The sequence below is a fragment of the Phacochoerus africanus genome, chromosome 8, assembly GCF_016906955.1.
Source record: "Phacochoerus africanus isolate WHEZ1 chromosome 8, ROS_Pafr_v1, whole genome shotgun sequence".
In the NCBI taxonomy this organism is placed as follows: Eukaryota; Metazoa; Chordata; class Mammalia; order Artiodactyla; family Suidae; genus Phacochoerus; species Phacochoerus africanus.
This window is the reverse complement of record NC_062551.1, coordinates 7,081,057-7,105,771: the sequence shown is the minus strand read 5'-3', so window position 1 is coordinate 7,105,771 and position 24,715 is coordinate 7,081,057. Positions and strand designations below refer to the sequence as shown.

Sequence of the window (24,715 nt, the reverse complement as noted above, 5' to 3'; positions counted from 1 at the left end):
TTTTGGGGTTGGTTGGTTTGTTTTTCATTCTGACGACTTGCTCCTCGGAGAAGAAAGCTGCCTGCTTGAAATGACACAGAGAGTGACGCCAGTGCAGAGCAGAAGCCCACAGTTCCCCTTCGGGCTTGGGCATCAGAGAGAAAGGCCCTGATAAAGAAGGAGCAAGGCTGCTCAAGAGCCAGTGGAGGAGTCACTTGTCTCTGGATGGTTGAGGGTCCACCTAGTCGGGGCAAAGGCTGATGGGGAGCAAGGGTCTGAGGCCAGGACCTCCCAGTGGCCAGGCTCCACAGGGCTTTTCTCATCCTCATGTGGTTCCAGGCCTATGCCTGCACCCGGGCACCATTACCTGGGCTGGAGAGACGTCCTGGAAGGGGGACCACAGGCTCCTCCTCGTCCTCCACTCTCTTCAGGACCAGTGCAAAGAAAGCAGCGAATCCCAGCACCTGGAAGACACCCGCTGTGAACCCCAAGTGTGCATTGGGATCTACCAACTCCTGGTCTGAGCGTGGTGGAGTGGGGCCACAGCTGTGTCCTGGGCGTAGGAGCCATGGTCTGGGGAAGCCGATGGGAACAGGCCCATCCTCGGCAGAGAGGGGACGTGGTCATGAAGCGTAGGGCCAGCACTTGCATGCACTTGGCATTGACCAGGCAGAGTGACAGGCAAACCCTTGAGCTCAGCCTGACTTCCCACCTGCTGCCCCGCCTTTCTCTTTCATCTCAGCCTGGGGACTTAGTCCTCCTTGGTACCCTCTGACTCGGTAAGGTGCACCTGCCTCCTCCTCCCTCCCTTTCTTCTTGTATTAAGTAGTCGCTTCCACTACCCTGTTCTGCACCTGCAGTGCACTAGCGCGGTAGGATTCTGTGGTTTGGTTGGGGAAAAAGGGCTTGGGACCGTGTGCTTAATATTCTCAGACTAGACCAGGGGAGGTGACATGAGCTGTTTAAGTCTCTGATGAAGGCTGTTCAGGGCAGAATGAGGGTGAGGGATTCCATGATGCCTCAAAGGAGGAAAGATTCTGTCTAAATATTCCCTCATTTGTGCGGGCTTCCCTCACCCACACACAGTATTCCGCCCGCCTGGGTCCTTCCAGGCTAGACTCAGTATCTCTTTGACTCTGACTGCTCTCTGGCATAATTTTATATTTTCAGAAATAGCGTATTTCCAGTTCCTGCACATATTTAATGACTTGGTGTTTTTTTCTGAAGGTAAAATTCCTGTTAGTTGCTGGCTCATCCCACAGTCAAAAGCATTTTAGAGATGAGGAGATGTGGTATCATTCCTATTTATACGTGTGGTCTAGAGCAAGGTTTTTTGGTGGCTTTATCCTCTTAAGCTAGGTTTTCTCATCGATAAAAGGGGTGGGGACCCTCCTCTAAGAGTGATTGTGATGAGGAAATGTCAGCATTTGTCTCTGAGGGAGCTTGGATTATCCTGGCTGTTGCCTTTCTGCCTGGGTCCACCCAGAGGTGGGTGTTCCATGCGGGTTTGTTGAATGAATAGATGAAGTAATCCCTGAAGCCTAAGGATGGGGCAGCTGGCAGGAAGGAAAGTGTAGGCAAGAGAGGAGGGCAGACACATAGGGATACTGACCTTCAAGGGCTGGGTGACAAACACACTCTCCACAAAGGAGACAGCCATGGAGATGAGCCACTTGAGGGAGCTGGCCCGTCCATAGTGCAGGCCATAGAGCATGGTGAAGAAGGCTGACACTCCGCTGGTGGCCGCCACCAGGAGCCAGCCCACCAGGACACACCACCAGGGCAGGCCCCGAGGGGGCTTGGTTGCCTGCAGGGAGCTGCAAGGGAGGGTGGTTATGATCAGAGTGGCACCATTTGGGGCTCAAGGTCCCATCCCACTCCACCCCCACCAGCTGCATGACCTTGGCCAAGCTCCTTGACCTCTCAGACCTTCACAGTTTTCTCCTCTATCCTATTCTGTATTCTTTCTAGTAAACATACATATATTCTATTGAGGTCACCTTTATTCAGTTATTATTATTATTATTTTTTGCTTTTTAGGGCTATACCCTCAGCATATGGAGGTTCCCAGGCTAGGGGTCGAATCAGAGCTACAGCTGCTGGCCTACACCACAGCCACAGCGACACCAATCCGAGCCACGTACGCGACCTACACCGCAGCTCACGGCAATGCCAGATCCTTAACCCACTGAGCGAGGCTGGGGATCAAACCCGCAACCTCATGGTTCCTAGTTGGATTGTTTCCACTGCGCCACAACGGGAACTCCAAGGTCACCTTTATTCACTTCTTACTAGGAGGTGGTCTCCATGTAAACTGCTTTACGCCAGTTTGCTCTCTGAGTCCTCACAACAAGTTCAAAACACTGGTGCTATATAATTTTAAGTTTGTATTATATTCCCCATTGTAGAGAAATCAGTGTGCACAGTGAACCCCCATCAACTACCTTCAACAACCATCGCCTTATGAAACTTATTTCATCTATCCTCATCTGCTTTTTTTTTTGCTGAATATTTAAAAATAAATTCCATACGTAACATAAACTCATCAGTTATTTTAGAAAACATCTCAGAAATGATGGTTTTCTCACTAAATTATGTTGTGGTTAGAAAAGAAAAAAAAATTTCTATCTTTTCTAAATTCTTCTGGGTGGGTCTAAGAATCAAATTGACATAAGACAGATTAACAGGAGAAGAACCAAATTTAATTACATATGTATAGGGCACCAGAAGAATATAGAGCCCAAGGACAAAATAGGAAACTGATGTTTATGTGGCATTTGAGAGGAAGAAAAGGGGTAAAGTTTTGGGATTTCAAAGGGGTGGAAGGAAATTCACAGGGCGGTGAAAGCAAATGTTTGGTGAACAGATGTTTGCTATGCTGCAAATGGATCAGGAGGGGACTTCAGGCCCCACCAGACCTAGTCTTTGTAGATATCTCAAGTGATACTGCCCCCCCAGGGAGCAGGCCCTTTGAAATTCTTTTTGGTTTTGAGTCAGGAGATAGGCATTATCATTCCCATTGTACAGATAAGGAAACCAGCTTAGGGAGGTTGAGGGACTTGTCCAAGAAAATGCTGGGAAACACCCAGAAAATGGTTATAAACTGTAAAGTGCTGTACAAAAGGCCCTCCGTGTCTTTTGGCAAAATAATCCTGTTCAAAACCCTCTTCCTACATCTGTGCAGAAGCCCCACATTGCTGCTTCTTGGGCGGATCTGGATGAATAACCTTCCAAGCTTGACTGGGATGCCCTCTCCACCCAGGGGAGTGGATTACCTGGTGTGTTTTGGGGATAGAGTTCCAGCCTGTTCCCCCAGGTAGCCCTTCAGGGTCTGCAACTGCCTCAGTGCCTGGGTGTGGCTCTGACACTGGGAGTAGCCCCGGGTCCCCATCAGCAGCAGCTCCTGTTCCACGTGCTCCAGCTGAAGGTAGAGACACTGCCTGTAGGCAAGGTCCTTCCAAGCGTCACTTGGGCCCACCTTGGGCGTGGAACATTGCATTTTCCCCAGAGGACAAGGGCGGGAAAGAGCATCAGCTTGTGCTGAGTGACAGAGCAGACCGCCTGCAATGAAAAAAAATGTAGTGTTAGTAACAGCTTTCTTGCGTCACCTACTTACTAGGTGACAAGCCAGGAGAAATCTGGGGTTCCGAAAGATGGGGTACTCAGCTTATTTGGTCACTTAAGATTTGAATGTTCCTCTTTTAGCTATATATATATATATATATTTTTTTTTTTTTTGTCTTTTTGCCTTTTCTAGGGCTACTCCCGCGGCATATGGAGGTTCCCAGGCTAGGGGGCGAATCAGCGCTGTAGCTTTTTAGCTAAAAGCCTTCTTTTAGCTTTTTATCAAGGATGTTTTCCTGGAGTTCCCATCATGGCTCAGTGATTAACGAATCTGACTAGGAACCATGAGGTTGCAAGTTTGACCCCTGGTCTCGCTCAGTGGGTTAAGGATCTGGCGTTGCCGTGAGCTCTGGTGTAGGTTGCAGACTCGGCTCGCGTCCTGCGTTCCTGTGGCTCTGGCGTAGGCCGGTGGCTACAGCTCCGATTCGACCCCTAGCCTGAGAACCTCCATATGCCACGGGAGCAGCCCTAGAAATGGCAAAAAAAAAAATTTTCCAAATTTCCTTTCACACAGATAAGAATTACATGTGCATTGTCCTCCTTCAGCAGTTACCCACATTTTGCCAATCTTGTCTCTGCCTACTGCCTTACTTTCTGGTGTACCTTAAGCAAGCCCTATGCATAGTTCTTTCATCAGCAACTATAAGAGTTGAATTTGAACCCAAGTTTGCCTGGTGCCAAAGATGGTATAAGTCTTCATCTTTTGTTCTTAACTTTGTTAAGAAAAAAATTAATTACTAAAATAGGAAGAATGCTGGGATGAATGTGTATCCATTATTGAAAATTCTCAGCTCACAGCCAAGTGTGTTTTACCTGCCCCCATCCACCCTCTCCACCTGGGTTATTTGACAGTAGATTCCAAGCTCCATGTCCTGGCACTAAATATTTTAATGTCTCTATAGAAGAAAAGGACTCTTTAAAAACTAAACCACAATGTCATCATCAGTCTTTAAAACAATTAATGATAATCCTTTAATAGCACAAAATATCCAGTGGATGGTCAAGTTTCCCCTGATTATCTCTGAGCATTTTTCTATACTTGGTTTGTTCAAATTTCAGCTTCCTAAAAAGTTAAAAAAAAAAAAAGGTGTTTTTTTCAGTTACATAGGTAATACATACTCTTTGCAAAAAAAAAAAAAAAAACAAAAAAACCAAATTTGATTGTTTCCACTATTCCCTGTGCCTTCTAGGGGAAGCTGGGCCGCTCTGGGTGCAACCAGGCCTGGGCCCTTGGGGTCTGGGCTGGGAGGCTGGTGCCCAGCTGGGCACATGCTCCTGTGGAGAGAAAGGCCCAGGTCCTCCTTCACCAGTATTCATCCTCACGAGGGGTGCATGACACTGGATATAGGACATGGCACAAGAGAGCACCCTGGCCCTAGGACCTCTCCGCCGTCACCAGTGAGAAGCGAATGAGAAAATAACAAGACATGTGGGGAAGGCTCTGGTTCAGACCAGATGTTGGTAAAGGCCTGGCAACACTGACTGCTTCTCTCTGACCCAAGCCTCCTCCCTCCCCATCCTTCCTGGGCCTCCTTCGCTGAAGCCAGAGCTAAAGGTTCCAGCTTCAGCAGCCTTCATGTTGCGAGCATTCTGGCGATGTTTCAGGAAGAAACATCACGTCCAGTCACAACTACTCACTGAATCCCTGCTTTGTGTCAGACGGGGGTCTAAACTTTTCACTTAGCCTGTGATCTCATTTGGTCTTCAAAATAAGTCAAGGAGTTGGGTGGATCAGTGCTTCCATTTTACAGGGGAGGGTGCAGCCTTGGTGGTCTAGTGGTGAGTATAGCTGCCTTCCATTTTATACGGGAGAAAACAGTCTCAGAGAGGTTGAGCAACTGTCCAGATTTGCACAGCTGCTCTTGCAGCCGGAAGAGCCCCAGGTCTAGCCAACTCCAGAGTCCATGTTCTAAGGCCCTTGCTGTGGATGCCAATGACTCCAAACCCCGAAGACCCCAAACAGGGCCAAGTGTCCAGTGTGGGCATCAGCAGACCTTCTCAGGCAGCCCAAGCCCAGTTCTCTGGGGCTAACCCTCTGAGTGGCCAGAACGTGGGCATCAAAGTGAGGCTGACCTTGGGGTCAGCATGGGCCTGGCTGGGAGGGCTTTGAGTGCTACGGTAAGGAGCTGGGACCTTGACTTGAGAGCAGTGGCTCTCAACAGTCAGTGTGTATAGCAGTTACCAAAGCCACTGGTTAAAAATGCAGATTTCTGACCTCACCTCAGAAAATTTAATTCACTGTATCAGAGGTGGAGCCAAGAGTTACGAATTGAAATTCCCCAATCTATAGACCCCATTTTTGTATTCTCAACAAGGTTTAGTCAGTGACCAGCCTTGTGTGTTAAAAATGGCAGCATTCCTAACCCACACCACCCAGGATGACAGCCACGTGCCACATGTAGTTGTTTAAATTAAAACTAATTAAAATTAAAAATTTAATTCCCTGGGATTTCCCATTGTGGCACAGTGGAAATGAATCTGACTGGGAACCATGAGGTTGTGGGTTCAATCCCTGGCTTCGCTCAGTGGGTTAAGGATCCGGCATTGCTGTGAGCTGTGGCGTAGGTTGCAGACACAACTCAGATCTGGCGTTGCTGTGGCTATGGTGTAGGCTGGCAGCTACAGCTCCAGTTCAGTCCCTAGCCTGGGAACCTCCATATGCCATGGGTGCAGCCCTAAAAAGACAAAAAGACACACACAAGAAAATTTAGTTCCCTAGCCACATTTCAAGTGTCAATAGCTAGTGTGTGGCCAGTGGCTGCCATATTGGTCAGTGCAGGTGTAGACCATTTTTATCACTGGGAATTTCTATTGGGCAGGGTGGTCTAAACACTGGCAATAGTGATCTGGGTGGAAGATGGAAAGGAAAGGGGTAAGAGGAGATTGACAGAGACTAGTTCAAAATATAGTAATGTGCAGTAAGTATGTGCAGCGCCTCACCCAGTTCATGATTTGGCACCAGGCGATGTGAAAGCAGTGTTAAGAGCTACAGAGGACATGGCTGGAGACCCTGTTGTGGACGAGAGGTTGGGTTGCCCCCCTGAGGAAGGGACGCTTCAGCTAAGAATAAAGCCTGAGTAGCCACTGGCCAAGTAAAGAGAGGAGAAAGACCATTCTAGATCAGAGGACCAGCATCACAGCCTGGTGTTGTGAGGAGAGCAGGATGCCTGCGATACAGAGAGGGAAGAGATGGTGAGTGTTTGAAGTAGAGGTGAGGGAGACCCCGGCAGGGCTTTTGACCCCCTGGCGATACACACAAGTCCCTCAGTCCTGCCTCTGCCTGACTCCACCACACCCCCTCTCGGCAAAAAATGTCAGGACCTACCTTTTGCCTGTGCAGACCCAAGAGCAGGTGTTAAAGGGCTCCCTCTCTGTCCGGCTTCCTCCCAGAACACCTGCCCTGGCTTGTGCTGCCGACAAACAACGTCTTCCACCAAGGCCAGCAGTTGGTTGATGTCCATCGAGTCCCCGGAGTCCCAGCAGGAGCCAGGAGGTGGCACCTTCAGAGCTTTGAACAAGGAGCTGACGAGTCTCCACAAATCCTGCAAGTTACCCAGTGGGTAAAAGAGCATGAGCTACAGGTGAGGAGGTGGCTTAGGGGCCAGGAGCACTTGCCCTGGGGCTGGACAGTCTGGATCTGGATCCCAGCTCTGCCTACTGAGAAATGATGTTGGACACCCTCCCCCCCCCCCGAGCTTCCGTTTTATCACCCATAAAATCCCTCTTCTAGGATTTCACCTGACGCTTTCCAGGCTGTATTCCTCAGAGGGTAGCACACGCTAGGTGTTCAATAAATGCTTATGTGTTCATGAATACAAAGGGAGTCCCTTCTATGTGCTTCCAGCCTGTAATCTCTGATGAAAGTTTAATATTCTGTACATAGTAGGTACCCAGAAAGTGTGTGTGCAGAGTCCTCATTGTGGTTCAGTGATGACAAACCCAACTAGTATCCAGGAGGATGTGGGTTTGATTCCCGGCCTCGCTCAGTGGTTTAAGGATCCAGTGTTGCTGTGAGTTGCGGTGTAGGTCGTAGGTAGATGCAGCTTGGGTCCTGTGTTGCTGTGACTGTGGAGTAGGCTGGCAGCTGCAGCCCTGATTTGAACCCTAGCCTAGGAACTTCCATATGCCACAGGTGTGGCCCTTAGGAAAAAAAAAACAGACAACACGTTTGTGTGCATGTGTGTATATATAGGTGTTTGTGTGCGTGTGTGTACATGTGTGCAAACGTGTGGTATGTGTGTACATGTATTATGCAGGTGTGTATTTGTACGTGTTTATGTGTGTGCATGTGTATACATGTTTGTAAATGTGTGTGAATGTGCGTATGGCATGTGTATGCATTTGTGTATAGGTGTATGTGTGTGTCTACATGTGTTTAGTGTGCAGGTGCATGCATGTGTTTACATGTGTATGTATACATGTATACATGTTTGTAGGTGTGTACGTGTGTATGCCTGTGTGAATGTGTACACATGCAGCATGTCTGTACGCATGTCTTTGTAGGTGTGTGTGTGTGTACATGTATGTGTGTGCACCACGCAGGTGTATGTATATGTATGTGTGTACATGTGCACACATGTATATGTTTTTAGGTGTGTGTGTGGTTTGTGTGTGTGCGTGTGAATGTGTGCTCACGTGGCATGTGTGTAAACATGCATGTGTAGGTGTACATGTGTGTATGTGTGTGCACATGTGTGTGCGCGTGTGTATGCAGTTGGCAAATCTGGGTGACTGATGCTGTCAGACGACATGGGTTGCAGGCCCCAAGCCCCGGTCCCCACCCCCACTTCTGCCCAGGCCAGAGCACCCCCTACACTGCTGAGGTTGAGAACCTGCCTTGGTCACTGCTTCCAGCGTCAGAAGGCCATCCTCCATGGGCTGTAGTGAGGGGGCCGGGCCGAGGGGCCCCCCAGCCCATCTCCCAGTGTTCTGCTTCCTGGTTCTCCGGGGCCGGGTGTTCCGAAAGATTTGAACGATCAGGAGGTTGATGGGGAACATGAGGAGAGAGCTCTCCAGCCCAATCATTGCTTCCTGCCAGGTGAACTCGATTTCACCTGCCACAGATGGAGGGAAGGGGTCACAGGGAGAGTCCCCTCCCTCCCTTGTAGGGGGTGACTGTGCAGTAAGGATCCACCTTGCCCAGAGAGAGGTCTGGCCCTGAGTGGCTCCTACACCCTTGGGATGTCCTGCCTGGTGAGTGTGCCTTTGTTTACCTGGGGTCTTGGACCACATGGTGTAGTCTATGCTAACAGTGTGGCTTTTGGTGGGGGCAGCAGTCTCACAGTAGCACCTCATCTTCTGGAGGGGCTGGAGGCTAAGGTCAGCCGTGCGTCTATGTGAGCATGCCCCAATAAAAACTCTGGACACCAAGGCTTGGGTGAGCGTCCCTGGTTGACAGTACTCCATGCCTGTTGTCACAGGTCATTGTTAGGAGGAGCGGGCAGGGTCCACTGGCAGAACATAACTGGAGGCTCCAGGCCTGGTCTCCATGGACCCTGCTCCACATGCCTCTTACCCCTCCTGATTTTCATCTGTATTCTTTCTCTGTAATGATTGTGAGTACCGTGGCATTCCTGACCTCTGTGAGTCCTCCCAGTGAGTTATTGAACCTGAGGGTGGTTGTGTGCCATCTCTGGGGCAGTGATGGCTCATGTCCGTGAACCAGTGGCCCTCACTGCTGTGACAGTAGGAATTACCCAAGTCCATCTTCTGCTCAGCCGGGTCCTTGGGGACACCCCAGAACATGATGCTGGTCAGCATGGTGCAGAGCAGCAGGGAGAAGCAGCAGGACACCCTCTGGACACGGGTGAAGTTGCTCCGAGCTGAGCTGCTGAAGATGGAATACCAAATGTGGCCATCCTGGAAGCCCATGGAGGTCTTCATGAAAAACAGGTGGCTGTGGACAAGCCGGGGGAGATGGACAGGCATTTAAATAGGGAGACAAAAAATGGGGAGATGACTGGTCTCTTTAGAGCAATCCTGGGATGGAGGGAGGGCTCTGTTTCTGAAATTCATCGTCAGTTTTTTCTTTCTGTTATAAAAGAAATACAGCATCATAGTAGCATCATTTAGAGTTAATGATGGGGACTCTGGACAGAGTGGTGGGAATCCTAGACTGCCTTTTACTGCCGTATGATTGTGGGCAAGTTACTTTAGTTTTTACACCTTGGTTTATTCATCTGTAAAATGGGGGCAGTAGCAGAACCTGCCTTGCTGGGTTGTTGAAAGGATTGAAAGTGATGATTTTTGTAAAGCATTTGACATCAGTGTTAGCAGTGGTTTTTGTTACAATTTTTTTTCCTTTTTTTTTTTTTTTGCTTTTTACGGACACGCTCATGGCATATGGAAGTTCCTAGGCTAGGAGTTCAATTGGAGCTACAGCTGGCCACAGCTACAGTCACAGCAACACAGGGTCCGAGCCATGTCTGCAACCTACAGCCAAGCTCAGGGCAATGCTGGATTCCTGACCCACTGAGCGAGCCCAGGGATTGGAATCTGCATCCTCATGGATACTAGTTGGATTTGTTTCCACTGAGCTACAATGAGAACTCCTTGTTGTAATTTTAATATAATAATATAACTTAATATAACTTATGATTTGTTTTGTTATAATTAGAGCATTAGAGGATAGTAGTTAACATTCCCAGGCTTTGAGTTTAGATTCAGATTGAGAAAATAAAAATTGTGAGACAGGGTCTCCGAAAATGGCACCACATTCTCCTAAATAATCTGCATTATTTCCCTATGAGTAGAATGTAGTTTAACCACAGGAGATATTCAAGGGCTCAGATTCTGCTAAGAGGGTCCAGAGCATATATTCCCAGCTTCCGCCTGTTCTGATTGGCCAGTGCCAGCACCCTCCAGGGTTTGTGCCATACTTTGACAATCACTTGGGCCTGTGGATGCCTGAACTCAGAGTAGAGGTACAGAAGGAGAGAGGTCAGTTGCCAACAATAGTGATTGTCCATGTTACTATTCTCTTTTAACAAATATTTGATGGGCCTGGTGTTGTGTCCCAGGTGCTCTGCTGGGCCCCCCAGGATTCATAGGAGGAATGAGATGCTCCTGCTTTCAGAGAGCTCCTGGATGACTACTTTCTAGGCATCACCCGTGTTGATGCAATTGGAGATAACATCTGCTCCTAGAACTGAGCACTTAGTCTGGACCATATAGTGTGCCACGCACATTACCTCCATCATTTCATGGGACCTTGGGTCCCCTCTGGGGTAGGCACATTGAATACATCATTTTTCAGATGCAGCAGCTGAGACTTGGAAGGCGGAGACTTACTTATGGTTATGGTGCAAGTCAGCAGCAGCAGTGTGGGAATTTGTGATCTGTGCCCACAGCTGTGTTATACCTCTGTTGGAGTCGGTCTCTCTGATTCAGACTTTTTTTCCCTTTGGAGGCTGAGCTGCTTAAAGTAGCAGCTGAATGGAAAAAAGGCCTTTCAGTAAATGCACTGGAAGCAGACTGAATGCCCATCCATAGGACAATGGTTGTAGGACACCCATTCTGTGGAATATCACGCAGCCAATAAGAAAAATTTGATACAAACATATCCTCCTGGAAGGATGTGTGTGATACATTGTTAAAGAAAAAAAGGCAACATATTTAGAGTAACATGCTATTTTAAAAAGATACAAAATGAACAGTAATTTGTGGTGGGGGGTGTGTGTGTGTGTACACATTTGTATCTGCTTATAGGAGTCTGGGGACAAATGGGGAAGGATGCAGAACAGGAGGGGTGGTGGGGGAGTGAGTAAAGCAAAGGGAAACATGCTGCAAGATGCATCTAGTGTAAAGTAACACGAAGAAGATACTCCAGGTGGCCAAATGTTGAATCGCCATTCCGGTCAGTCTGTTCACATATTTTATTTTATTTTTTATTTTTTTGGCTTTTCAAGGACCGCACCCATGGCATATGGACATTCCCAGGCTAGGGGTCCAATCGGAGCTGTAGCCACCAGCCGACGCCAGAGCCACAGCAACATGGGATCTGAGCCGCATCTGCAACCAACACCACAGGTCACAGCAGTGCTGGGTCCTTAATCCACTGAGCGAGGCCAGGGATTGAACCCGCAACCTCATGGTTCCTAGTCGGATTTGTTAACCACTAGCCACGACGGAAACTCCTTGTTCACATATTTTAAAAATATTATTTTGTGGGGGTTTTGGGATGGAAATGCTATAAAACTGGGTTGTTATGATCGTTGTACAACTGTAAATGTAAAAACAATTACTGTTTTGTGACATTCATAAGGAAATATGGATAACTGTTGCAACCATTTCCACCACCTGAAGATCATTCTGTCTTGGAGAGTCCATGTCCCTCCAGGCCCCTCAGTCACAATAAGAAAAAGTGATTAGTCCTTAATATCCTACTCAGAGCTACCCAGGCCTGCTAGCTGAAACGTGCTTTTATTTGGCTGCAACTGGATTGTGATACAACTTCCCTACAGATGAAAGGACAAAGTCAAGAGCATGTGCTTAAGAAAAAAATAGTACCTGAATTGTTTCCTGTCCTGCTCTGTGGCCACCGGAAATATCTTGTCGAGGACACAGTCTCCGATGTCAATGGACAGCCATGAGTTGCAGAGGAAGTACCACTTCCGGTCCATGGCCAGGTCATGCACCAGCACCCGGCTCACATACCTGAAAGGGACCCACACTTGAGGATAACGTGGAGGATTTTCAAGTTCCTTGGATGTGAAGGTAACACATCACAAACCTGAGCCCAAGAACAAGAAGTCCTGGCAAGAGACTTTGTATTTTTCTTCATTGCTCTTGGTGCCTTCATGAAGATGCCCCAGTCAGTGGATGAATTTGGCCTGGTGCGGAATTCAGCTAGTGTAGACAGGCAGTTTGGAGGCTGCCAGGTTTTCACAGGCAAACTGCAAGAGGGTGCCTTCTGAAACTGTGACCCCTGATGCAGGGCAGCAGTCCCACGGCCACTGTCCTAATGCAAGTGTGGAAAGTCAAGTTGTCTAGATTGTGTGTTCAGGGAGGTGTAGGCTTGAGCACACAAAGCCTGGTCCTCCTGTGGGCTTCTACTCAGAATGAGCCTACCATCCATCTCAGATTCAGACATTTTGGGGATCATACAACTTGATTTAAATCTTTCTTTTTTTTTTTTTTTGCCTTTTTAGGGCTACACCTGTGGCATATGGAGGTTCCCAGGCTAGGGGTTGAATCAGAACTGTGACCACTGGCCTGCGCCACAGCTACAGCAGTACTGGATCTGAGCCACATCTTCGACCTACACCACAGCTCACAGCAACGCCAGATCCTTAACCCACTAAGTGAGGCCAGGGATGGAGCCCATGTCCTCAGGGATACTAGTTGGGTTTGTTGACCACTGAGCCATGAAGGGACCTCCTTGATTTAGATCTTTGAGGCCCAGGGAAGAAATGAAGTCATCTTGCCTCTGCTGGGAAGTCAGATCCATCAGCAGCTGTTTTCCTTGCGGCGTTACAGTGAACTAAGAATAGTGATGATACCAAGAAGCTCTCTTTAGTGAGCATTTATTGCACAGTGGGGACTGTGACAAGAAGCTATTGACACCCACTTTCACCTTTCAGGGCAGACAGTCCCTTCAGGCATGTGAGAGCCACCTCTGTTGAGGCCACAGCCTTCTGAGGAGGCTGACATCCAGTGGCCTTTGGGTACAGCATGTGGGTGTCATCTAGACCTGGGTGTGAGCAAGACCCAATTCAGGACAGCTCCAGAGCTCCCCTTGGGTTAACGGAGCTGTCTTGGGGCTGCATCAGTGCCCTTCTCCTTCTGTGCATCCTACCTCCTTCCCTCCCTGCCCAGGGGCTGATCCGAGGCACTCCTTGGATAAATGCCCTGCATGTTCACCTCCATCTCAGAGTCCACTTCCCAGGAGCCAGCCCCACAGCTGAGGGACAGAGTGCATTCATGTATTAGCGTCTAATCCCTCAGATGAGTCAAAGACAAGTCTTCTAAATGCTCTGTTTTTCTAATGCTGCCAGCCACTGATGAGTGTTGAGGCTGGAGGCCACTCATCTGGCACTGGTTTTGGTCTGAGACAGAATGGGGAAGAGTCTTGGCTCTGAGCTTGCTAGCTGTGTGACCTTGGGCAAGTCAGTTAGGTTTTCCCACCTCTAAAATGAAGGTAATGACAGCATTTGTTGCAGAGGGTCTCTCTGAGCATCCAGTAAGAGAAGCACAGAAAGGCTTAGCTCAGTGCTCCACAGCAGAGCTGTTCTTACTTCTTTTCCTGGACAATCAGCCCAGTGTCTCTCTCACTCTTCTATTGGACAGGGTTTATCTCTGCAACAGGCATCTATCCCCATTTTATTTATTATTATTATTACTATTTTATTTATTTTTTTGTCTTTTTGCTATTTCTTGGGCCGCTCCCGCGGCATATGGAGGTTCCCATGCTAGGGGTTGAATCGGAGCTGTAGCCACTGGCCTACGCCAGAGCCACAGCAACGCGGGATCCGAGCCGCGTCTGCAACCTACACCACAGCTCACGGCAACGCCGGATCGTTAACCCACTGAGCAAGGGCAGGGACCGAACCCGCAACCTCATGATTCCTAGTCGGATTCGCTAACCACTGCGCCATGATGGGAACTCCCTATCCCCATTTTACGGATAGGCAAGGTGAGGGCTAAATGACAGGTTGATGCTACAAAGAAAGGTGTAGCGTTTAGGAGAGGCTAGCATTATGTGTGGCCTGTGGACTGGTGGGCCTCTCTGAGCCTTGGTTTTCTTATCTGTGAAATGGGTTTCCATTCTCTGTGTCCTACAGAGGCTTGTGAGGACCAGGAAAGCAGCACATGCACCTGCCCAGCTTCGTAGGTCTTTGTGGTTTGCCCACCCCTGACTCACCAGGATGGCCTGTCCCCTGAGTTGTCATGCCACAGCCGCAGGCTCCTCAGCTCCCCCAGGGGAAACAGGGTGGAGAGTAAGAAGACGTCCACTCCTCCTCTCTCAAAAACCGGGATGTCAGGGTCTGACAGGTGGTGGGGCTCACTCTCTCCATCCAGACCATATAGGGTGACAGTCACCTGAAATCCAGAGACCCGGAGTGGCCCACTCCACGTGGTAACTGAGCTCCACCGGCTTTGTTTCACTGAAGGTGTCCAAAACCCAATGAAACCCAGCGGGGTGTGGCCATTTCACTTTCTGTCCTCCCATCTGGGGCCTGCCCGAGTTATTTTTCAGTTGTGTGAAGATTTGGGATGACACTATCTTTATTCACATCTTTGAGATGAGTGATACTCATAAAATGCTTCCTGGTGACCTTTTCAAAATTCCCATGTATTTATTTGAAAGGCCTGTAGGGCAAGAACGGAATGTGTCTCCCTATTGATCATAGTTCCAGTGCCTCCCAGAGAGCCTGGCACTGAGACAGGAATGAATGAGTGCCCACTATTTTAAAAATGCACATTCACAGGCCCCACTCCAGACCTACCAAGAGTACTGGGGACAGGGCTCAGGAATCTGCATTTTTTTGTGAAGCCATCCAGGCTGATTTCCTAAGCCAAAACCAGCTGAAGCAGATGGCACCTCTGCTCTGCTGACATCCTTCAGCTTCACCACTGTGGTATCTGCACCCAGGTCCAACTGCCAACAGCCATGTCTCTTTCCCGGTGGATTTCTTTGGCTGTTAGAGCAGCAGGTCAGAGGTATCAGAAAATCAATGACCCTTGCAAGCCCTCCTCCACCAGTGGCTGGCGGGACTGATGGATAGACACCCAGTTCCCTCAGTCCTCAGCTGAAATGACCTTGAGGCCCACATAGGAACAGCCAGGAAACTGTTTTACAGAGTGCCCCAGTGGGATTAGGCTGCAGTTGCCCATGGGGGAACAGTTGGATCATGCACCCTTTATTCGTTCCTTCCCTTTCCCTTCCGGATTCCTGCTCCCCAGGGGGTGTCCTGGGCTCCCTCTTGAATCAACCACTTGCGTTTGAATCCTTGTTTCAGAGTCTGCTTCTACAGCAGTCTTCACTCTAGACATTCCTGGTCATGTGATTCCTTCCTCTGGGGCTGTCCTGTGTGACATACATTAAAATTATACAATTTGGAGTTCCCGTCATGGTTCAGGGAAACGAATCTGACTAGTATCCATGAGGATGCAGGTTCAATCCCTGACCTCGCTCAGCAGGTTAAGGATCCGGCGTTGCCATGAGCTTCAGTGTAGGTTGCAGATGCAGCTCAGATCCTGCATTGCTGAGGCTGTGGTGTAGGCCAGCAGCTACAGCTCCGATTGGACCCCTAGCCTGGGAACCTCCATATGCAGCAGGTGCAACCCCCCCAAAAAAGACACAAAATAATACAATTTAAATACTAAGATTTTAAAAATAAAAAGTAAGTAAACACATGCCCTGCTGTCATGAAGCCTAATTCATTTTGGAAAAATCCCGCACTCTTCAGGACAGTACACCCCCAGTGCTAGTGGTTCTCAAACTGTGTTCCATGGGGCAGTTTTAGAAAAGGAACCTTGAAGGCTACTGCAAGGTGTGATACATTCTGATGAGGGGTATGGCACCGGCCAGACTTAACTAAGGATGCTGAGACATGACAGAAACAACCTGCCGAATACTATACAGCTAAAGTCAGAGGATTTCAGAAAATCCCTAAGCCACTGGAATCGTGTCTTTACTAGTCAGCCTTCTCAAGGACAGCCTGACCTCTTCGCTGGATGCCAGCGCATCAGTTTTCCTTAAAAAAGTAATTCAAAGCACATTTTCAAGTGGTTGCCATTGTTTCTTTCTTTCCTTTCTCCCCTTTCTCTTATAAATTCTGTTCCCCCCTTTATTCATTGATAATAGCCTAGTGATTGTTCTTTACATGTGCACACATTTGCATGCAGGTAACCAACTAACCAGTTATTATTTGACAGGGATAAATGAGAAGACCGGGGGTGCAGTGTCAGACCCTACCTCTCCCTTAACCCACTCCTCCTATGTTCTAAGATATTGAGGCTAAGGGTATTATTTTGTGTGACAAAAAGATACATTACTCCAAAAACCAAAATGCAAAAAAAAAAAAAAAAAACAAAAAAACACTGCAACAAAATCTGCTGGGCTGAAGCAACTTAATGGACTGGCAAGTGCAGTGCTAGGCAGGACATCCTGATCTACTGAGGGGGTTTACATGGCCAGGTACCTTTGAGGATGTGGCTGCGCCCCTCCGGTGTCCGGTATAGACTGTCACCAGGTAGTGGTACTCGGCAAAGGGGTCGTTGTCTTCCAGCACTGTGACCTTCACCTGGACAGAAAGATGGTGTTAGGAGGGCCCTGCTCGGCGGATTCATCCACAACAGCAGCCGAGAGTGAGCTGGGCATTCATGACAATTAAAGGGGAAAAGCAAAATTGTATATGCTGTTGATTCATCCCATCAGGTGAGAACTGCTCTTTATCAAAGCAGAGTTTTAAGTGAAAATCAAAACTTTTAAAATGAAAAAGTAGAGTTCCTGTTGTGGCTCAGCCATAATGAATCCAACTAGTATCCATGAGGAGGCGGTTTCAATCCCTGGCCTCCCTCACTGGGTAACCATCTGGCATGGCAACGAGCTGTGGTGTAGGTTGTAGACTCGGCTTGGATCCTGTGTTGTGTCTGTGGTGTAGGCCAGCAGCTGCAATTCTGATTGGACTCCTAGCCTGGGAACTTCCATATGTCGTGGGTATGGCCCTAAAAGGCAAACAAGGAAAAGAAAAGAAAGAAAAAGTACATTCATTATTAAATATCATCCAAAGTAGTCAAACTGGAAATGAACTTGCTATTAATATGAGACTGTTTGATGCTTGAGCTGAGGAGTACAAACTGTATTCGTATGTAATTTCTCGTAACATTGGTAGCCAGATCATGCCTCTGAGGGAATTTGAAAGAAATGAATGTTAAACTGTTTAGCAAAAAATGTATAGGTGGAGTTGTTTAGAAGCTGCAGAAGGCTCTGTGATGAGCTACCTCCCAGCTGCCAAGATAGTGGTGTCAGGAATACAAGAGCCACCACTGTCAAGGTGGCACCCTCCTGGGGAGGCCAACATCCAGTGACAGATTGATGCATTGCCTGGGTGTGGTCAGGACCTGAGTGTAATTGAGACGTGGGTATGACCAAGGTCTAGGCATCTCAACCCAAGTCGCTGGTTCCAGAGCTCCCCAAGAGGTCAGCCATCTGTCATGGGGCTACATCCCAGCTCAATTTCTCCCCCTGTTCATGCTGCCTTCTTCCCTCCCTGCCCAGGGGCTGATCCCAGCTACCCCTGGATAAATACCCAGTATACTCAACTCCATCTCGACATCTGCTTCCCTGGAACCAACCTACAGCTGAGGGACTTAAAGTATTAATGTTTAATCCCTTGGGCAGAGCAAAGACAGCAGTATAAATGGAGCGATTCTTATTTTTTTAGGCTTCATGCCATCCTAACTTCCTTAGAGGTGTTGCAGTGTGTGCAGAGGGTAGGACATGTTGAACGTTTCAGGTCTTTGTGACAGTACATCCTTGCATTCATTTACACGCTCACTCAGACACTCACAAGTATTTATCGAGGGCTCACTATGTGTCAGACAGGATGCCTATATCAGAAAAATAGTCAGAGCTTTGTTGTAGCCATTGGTTGCACACTTGGTTATTGTTAACTTATTTCAATCCTCAGACTTGACTTATGGTCGGGCAGATCTGGGTTTGAATTATGGCTCCTGGAGGTGGCTTTGGACTTTGTTTTGTTTTGTTTGTTTTTAGGCCTCACCCACAGTATATGGAAGCTCTCTGGCTAGGGGTCGAATCAGAGCTGCAGCTGCTGGCCTACACCACAGCAACACCAGATCCAAGCCACACCTGTGACCTACACTATAGCTTTCAGCAATGCCAGATCCTTAACCCACTGATGGAGGCCAGGGATTGAATCTGCATCCTCAGGGACACTAGTTGGATTCTTCACCTGCTGAGCCACACTGGGGACTCTGGCTTTGGACTCGTTAATTGCCCTTTCTGATCCTTGCTTGCCTCATCTGTAAGATAACAGAGGTAGTGTGCAGTAAAATGTTCATTCAGCAGGCTTGGCTTGTTTGAGCCCCACACATTCCAGAGGAGGGACTGGTTTCGGCCAGATCCTGGAGAATAATCTCTAAATCCTTGACATATCCTGCATGATAATAGTGTCCAATGACCTGGGACCTTGGGCCATCCCAGAACGTCTGTGCCAACAATGCCATTTATGGTGAGGGCTTTGGGCCATGCTCTATCAGTCTGACCTGGGCAGGGATGAGGGGGCAGTGGTTCCTGGAGACTAACTAAAGTCAGTCATGCAGGCTCCATACCTGTGGAGCTGGCCCCTAAGAAAACCCTGGACCCCAGGCCATGGTTGGCAGTACTTCCTGTGTGTTGTCACACGTCATTGTTAGAAGACTTCATCAGTCCATAGGACTCCAGTGGGAGAGGACAGTTGGACGCTCTCGCCTGATCTCTCCTGGAGCCTTCCCACTGCTGATTTTATTTTATTTTATTCATTTTCTATTTTTTTTTTCCTTTTTACAGCAGCACCTGAAGGCATATGGAGGTTCCCCAGCTAGGGGGTCGAATTAGAGCTGCAGCTGTCAGCCTGCACCACAGCCATAGCAACTTGGGATCTGAGCCTTGCCTGTGACCTGCACCACAGCTCATGGCCACGCCTTAACCCACTGAGGGAGGCCAGGGATCCAACCCTAATCCTCACGATTCCTAGTCAGATTTGTTTCCACTGCGCCACAATAGGAACTCCCCCGCTGCTGATTTTAAAATGTACCTTTTCAGTATAATAAACCATAATCATGAGGATAATCGTTTTTTTTAAGTTCTAGCAAATCACTGAACTTGAAGGTGGTCTTAGGGACTCTCAACACAGTATCTTCCCCTTGGGGCTGTTGTGAGCATTAAATGGAGGTAATACTTGGCACATAGTAAGTCCTCAATAAGGGGTCAGTATCATAATCCTCCCAATAATTTGATGAACGAGGATATTTTTCAGGTAAAGCTGCTGAAGGGCCAGCTTTTCTGAGATGACACCAGGGGTCAAGGCCTGGATTGCGACCTGGCCCCTCAGCTCCTGACCTGGGCTTCACCCCCTGGAGCTCCTGCACGAAGCCATCCCTGCTCCTCCCTCCAGCTCCCAGGGACCATGCAACCTCACCTTGGCCTGATCCTGAGCATCCTTCCTCCGCGCCCAGATCACCACCAGCACATAGGCCACGCAGAGGCAGCCCACGGTGGTCACAACCACAGGGTTGTCTTCAAAGGTGGCAAAGAGGTCAGCGGTCTGGCGGATGTCGACGGCATTGGGCATCACCAGGAACGTGCTTCCAAAGAAGGTGAGGTGGTTGCAGAGGCAGTGGGTCTGGGAGGGGGTGGTCCGTGGCCCCACCTGCAGCCCCAAAGAGGCCCTGGTAGAAATACTCAAGAAGCACAGCCCCAGCCCACTTAAACCCAAGGGAGGAAAACAGTGAGGGGTGGATGCTGTCCTGGGGAGGGGCTGGGGAGACAGCTGGGAGCGCAGGACTCCCTTTGGGCTTTTTTATTACTGTACTTTTAGTAGAAACTAATTTTAAAATACAGAGAGTTGGAGTTCCCGTCGTGGTGCAGTGGTTAACGACTCCGACTAGGAACCATGAGGTTGCGGGTTCGGTCCCTGCCCTTGCTCAGTGGGTTAACGATCCGGCGTTGCCGTGAGCTGTGGTGTAGGTTGCAGACGCGGCTCGGATCCCGCGTTGCTGTGGCTCTGGCGTAGGCTGGTGGCTACAGCTCCGATTCAACCCCTAGCCTGGGAACCTCCATATGCCGCGGGAGCGGCCCAAGAAATAGCAACAACAACAACAACAACAACACAAAAGACAAAAGACAAAAAGACAAAAAAAAATAAAAATAAAAATAAAATAAAATACAGAGAGTTATTTATAACGTGTCTCTGACCTGTCATTCTCAGTGAGCAACTGTGTCTATCTCGCTAGTCAGCTTTGCCGTTTTTAGATAAGAAATATTATGGGTCACACTGAAGTCCCCTGTGTCCCCCATCCTCCATAAGTAGCCATTATCACACACTTGGTGTGCATCCTTCCGGGCCATTCTCCCACCTGGTGCTCATTCTTTGCACTTGTTGGTGCTTCTTCCAGGCCAGGCAATGGGCCGGGTGCTGAGAGGACACTCAAGATGACCAACTCATCTCAGTTTGCCAGGGACCTTCCTGCTTCTCACACAGAAAGTCCTCAATCCTGGGAGCCCTCCTTCAGTCCTGGGCAAACTAGGATAGTTGGTCATCTTATACCGAAGAGCAAAAAAAGAAGACTGGGGGAACCATGGGAGAAAAAGGGAAAGACAGATATTTAAATCCTAAGCCAGTGTCTCAGCACTTGGAAAGAATTCTCTTAAAATTTTGCCCAATTCATTTCCCTTGCACCACAACAGGAACCTCGGGACTCCCACTTTTAGACTGGACCTCAGCATTTCCTCTTCCAGGGACTGCACAGACCCATCCCTCCACAGGGTGGAGGATTGGCTACTGGCGTGGCCACCCCTGGGCACAAGGGTGACAGGACATGGGGAAATGGGGCCTGTGGGTGGAGGTTGGGCACAGGGTCCCTTGTGGTGTGGGACTGAGGTTGGGGAAGGGAGGAGGCAGGAACGAGGCAGGGCAGGGCCCCCCTCATTCATCTGGCTCTGAATTCATTCTCTGTACTCACGGGCAGGCCTTCCCTAAAGCCCTCAGCCAGCTTGTACTCCACCCAGGGCCATTTGGTGGGTAAAGAAGATATAATTCAAATCCACAACCCAGCACTACCTTTTTATTCCAGGATCTACCACGAGGTAATAACGTAGGAGGTGGCAGAAAACCTGGCATGGGGCAAGTTCTCTGCCCCACACCTGGTGAGGAGCGACCCTTGGCAGCCCAAACATGCCCCAGCAGGTAACGCTTATCTTTTACCCTTAACGCCAGCCTGTGAGGATGGGCCTCCAACACCGTGGTGAGAACTTTTTTATCGACAGATTTCACGTGGGTTTTAGTTCCGTGTTTGCTCACTGTTTCCCAATCCTGGTTGGCATTTGGCACACGGCTGTGAGGCTTACCGGAACCCTTGGCACACCCAGGAGGGGTGGGGCTGGTTTTAGAGAAGAACCCCAAGCAGGTACCAGTGACAAGACCATCTCAGTGCTGGGAGCCCAGGGACCAGACCTGGGTTGTGCCTCACAGCTTTGCCCTTCTGGTTTTCACAAATACTTGGAGGGTGGTGACTTTCCCAGTCTTTTGCAGCACGAAAGCCCTTTTGAAAATCGGGAATTAATCTGGAGAGATGGGAAAAATTTCAGGAGATCCCCTCATGATAGTAGTTGCCGCTTGAGTATCCCTTAAGAAAATGTGTAAGATGGAAGAGAGTTCTCAAACCCCTTGGATAATTCTGCCTTTACGCCCTGAAAAGGTCTGTAGTTCATAGATTTGGGACTTTGTTTAGTTAATTAGCGAATACAGCAGTGGTTATCCATCCAAACCTAATGATCCCATTTACTTATTTTTTCCCCCATTTACTTATTTATGGCTACTCAGTGATCTCTATATATGTATCTACATATCTGTATGACTGACTATATTTGCATCTAATCTATGTCTCTAATGAGCATCAGGTATACAATATTGGGTTAAAATAATTTTGGTGCTACGACACACTCCCACAGGGTGGGGCCTTTGTATGTCCCACTTCCATGTATATGTGCCTTAGTAGCTGTATGTTTTTAACAAGCACCTGGGAACCCATGACACTGTTCAAAAGCTAGGAACTTTCCAATATCTTAACATTTAGCTCAGCCTGCTTCTCCCCAAAAAACCACCATGCCATGTCCATTGTTTCCTCAATTTCTATTTTGTTACAGTTTTGTCTTCTCTATGCTCCGAGGGTCTAACACAGCAATCACTTTGATCTGTGGAGTACCTACTATGTATGTGCCAGGCACCACCCCTAACCTCATCTGGGTCCCACCCTATGGCAGGTGGCAGCCACCCTTTAATCCTTATTTCAGATGGAAAGCTCAGAGAGGTGGGGTGCCTTGTCCACGGTCACCTTGCAAGTACTGATGACGTGAAATTGGACCCACGTCTGTCTGATGGCAAACCCGTGCTGCCAGCCCCTGCACCACCTGCTTCTGAGCCTCAGGCCTCAGAGGGCAGCCTGCAGTGAGCATTCTGTGCCAGCAATGAGGGGATCAGACAGTTTCTGGGCACGAGGGCTCGAGAAGGTTGCAACCCCTCCAGGGTCTCGTTCACAAGATATAAAGGCCTGTGCTGCAGGTGTGGGGACCCACTGATGCTTGGACATATCAGTGCACCCTTGTCTCTTCCTGGCATTTTGGAGAACTCCTTATGTGTGGCAGCTGGAAGCCAGGGTAAGAGCTGACACGGGAGCCAAAGCTGCATTAGAAACAAACCAGGAGGGAGCTCGGCTGAGTCCCCTTCTGTGGCTCTGCTGGAACCTGGCTTCTTAAACTACTCGGACATGTGCACCCCTTGCGTCTTGTCCGTGTCCCCTGCTTGACTGACAGCTCACTGGTTTTTCTTGACATTTTATCCCCACTGGTTGGCCTGGCACCTGGTTCATTTGTAGAATGAATAAAAGAAGGTATAGGGTCTAGGAAATGGAGACAGGTGTGTGATAAATTTCAGCTTGATGTAGAGGTTGCTTTTCTTGGGGGTAAATAGAAGGTAACAGAGGGGGCCTCCAGACCTCTGGAGGGCTCCCCAAGAAGGCGGCATCAGAATGAGATATCAAAAAGCACACAGTTTTCTTAGCTGGGAGGGAAGAAAGGCATTTCAGAGAAAGAATAGTGTGTCCAAAGGCATGGAGGAGGGAAAGGGACACAGATGCCCCACAGGTGGCTTCTGGTGGCCTCAAAGCCAATATCTGCTACCAGGACACTGTCATGGGCTTTGGCTCCTTGGAGACAGAGCTGAGCTACCCTGAGACAGGGATTTGATTGCACTTAATAGAGCCACGTGCTATCAAGGGCTCTGTGAGACTGGGTGCGGCTCTGGAAAAGCGGTGCCTCATGTTGCTTAACGCTTGTGCTCTAGAGACAGATGCGGGTTTGAATTCCAGCTCTTCCACCTCCTAGGTGAAGGTTTAGGGGCAAGTTAGTTGAGTTTCCTGAGCCTTTGGTCGCCTGTAAAACATGAATACCCACTATCTTGGAGGGTTATCCTGAAGGTCCTTTGAGATAATATACATAAAGCACGAAACACAGCACCTGGCATAGGATAAAGGACTTGGCTGTGAGCTCGGTTCCTTGGAAAAGACAAGTGGCTTCCCTCAGCAACCCCGAGTTAGCAAGGCTTCCCAGCCATCTGTCCCTTCAGTTGTTATTTGTCCCCGAGGGTGAGCAAAGCACACTGTACCTGCCTCATGTGGCTCCTGGCGCAGCAAGGGAGCAGACATCTTTCAGTGATCTCCTAAGTGGGTGTTAGACACCACCTTGCTTGTGCTATGGAGGAGGCGGGCGTGTGTGCTCTGAGGGTTTATGGTAGGAAATCTGATCACACAGGGGATTAAGGACAGTTTGGGTGGGATCTGAAGAGGCATTAATTAGAGTGAGAGGGGAGGGGGGGTACTTCCGGCACAGGGAATAAATAGCATATGCAAAGGCCCTGTGGAGGGGCCCAAGGTGGTGCCCCAGAAGCCCTAAAAGGGGACCCTAATTGAGCTGAAAACACCCAACCAAGCCGCCCTGTCTTCTTTGCCTCCTTCTCCTTACCTGGCAGCCAGAGTTGTCCCAAGTCCCCTGGACCTCATCCCAGAACACACAGTGGGACAGGAAGGTGGTGATGCCCACTGAGAGGTCCCTGCCAGGGGCTGGCTCCAGGTCAGACTCAGGGATCACAGCCAGATAGTAGATGCCTTCTCCAAAATATAGGTCCTCTGGGCTCAGGATCCAAGTGGACAGCCCGTCTGCAGGGAGGGTGGCTCCAGGTTAGCCTGAAGCCCGATGGACACTGGCACTGACATGATGGGAGAGGAGCACCAGGGTGCCCTGGCAGGGAAGCCAATCCTGATGGTCTCCCCAGTGTCCTAGGAGTGCCCTCTCCTCATGAGACCAGGAGCACAGAAGGAGAGGCCCTCC

At 49.0% G+C, this 24,715-nt stretch overlaps 1 protein-coding gene across 1 annotated transcript in view; it reads right to left on the bottom strand.

The window, feature by feature from the left end:
* Positions 1–24,715, bottom strand: part of LOC125132463 (polycystic kidney disease protein 1-like 2) — a 102,703-nt gene that overhangs the window by 22,768 nt on the left and 55,220 nt on the right. Inside the window, exons 22-32 of the mRNA XM_047789733.1 lie at positions 24,350–24,543; positions 19,752–19,982; positions 16,749–16,850; positions 14,465–14,643; positions 12,112–12,258; positions 9,300–9,499; positions 8,440–8,657; positions 6,922–7,145; positions 3,255–3,476; positions 1,592–1,796; positions 347–443 (exon numbers count right to left, since the gene is read on the bottom strand). Coding sequence (XP_047645689.1) covers positions 347–443; positions 1,592–1,796; positions 3,255–3,476; positions 6,922–7,145; positions 8,440–8,657; positions 9,300–9,499; positions 12,112–12,258; positions 14,465–14,643; positions 16,749–16,850; positions 19,752–19,982; positions 24,350–24,543 — 2,019 coding nt within the window. The remainder of the gene's footprint in view (positions 1–346; positions 444–1,591; positions 1,797–3,254; positions 3,477–6,921; positions 7,146–8,439; positions 8,658–9,299; positions 9,500–12,111; positions 12,259–14,464; positions 14,644–16,748; positions 16,851–19,751; positions 19,983–24,349; positions 24,544–24,715) is intronic.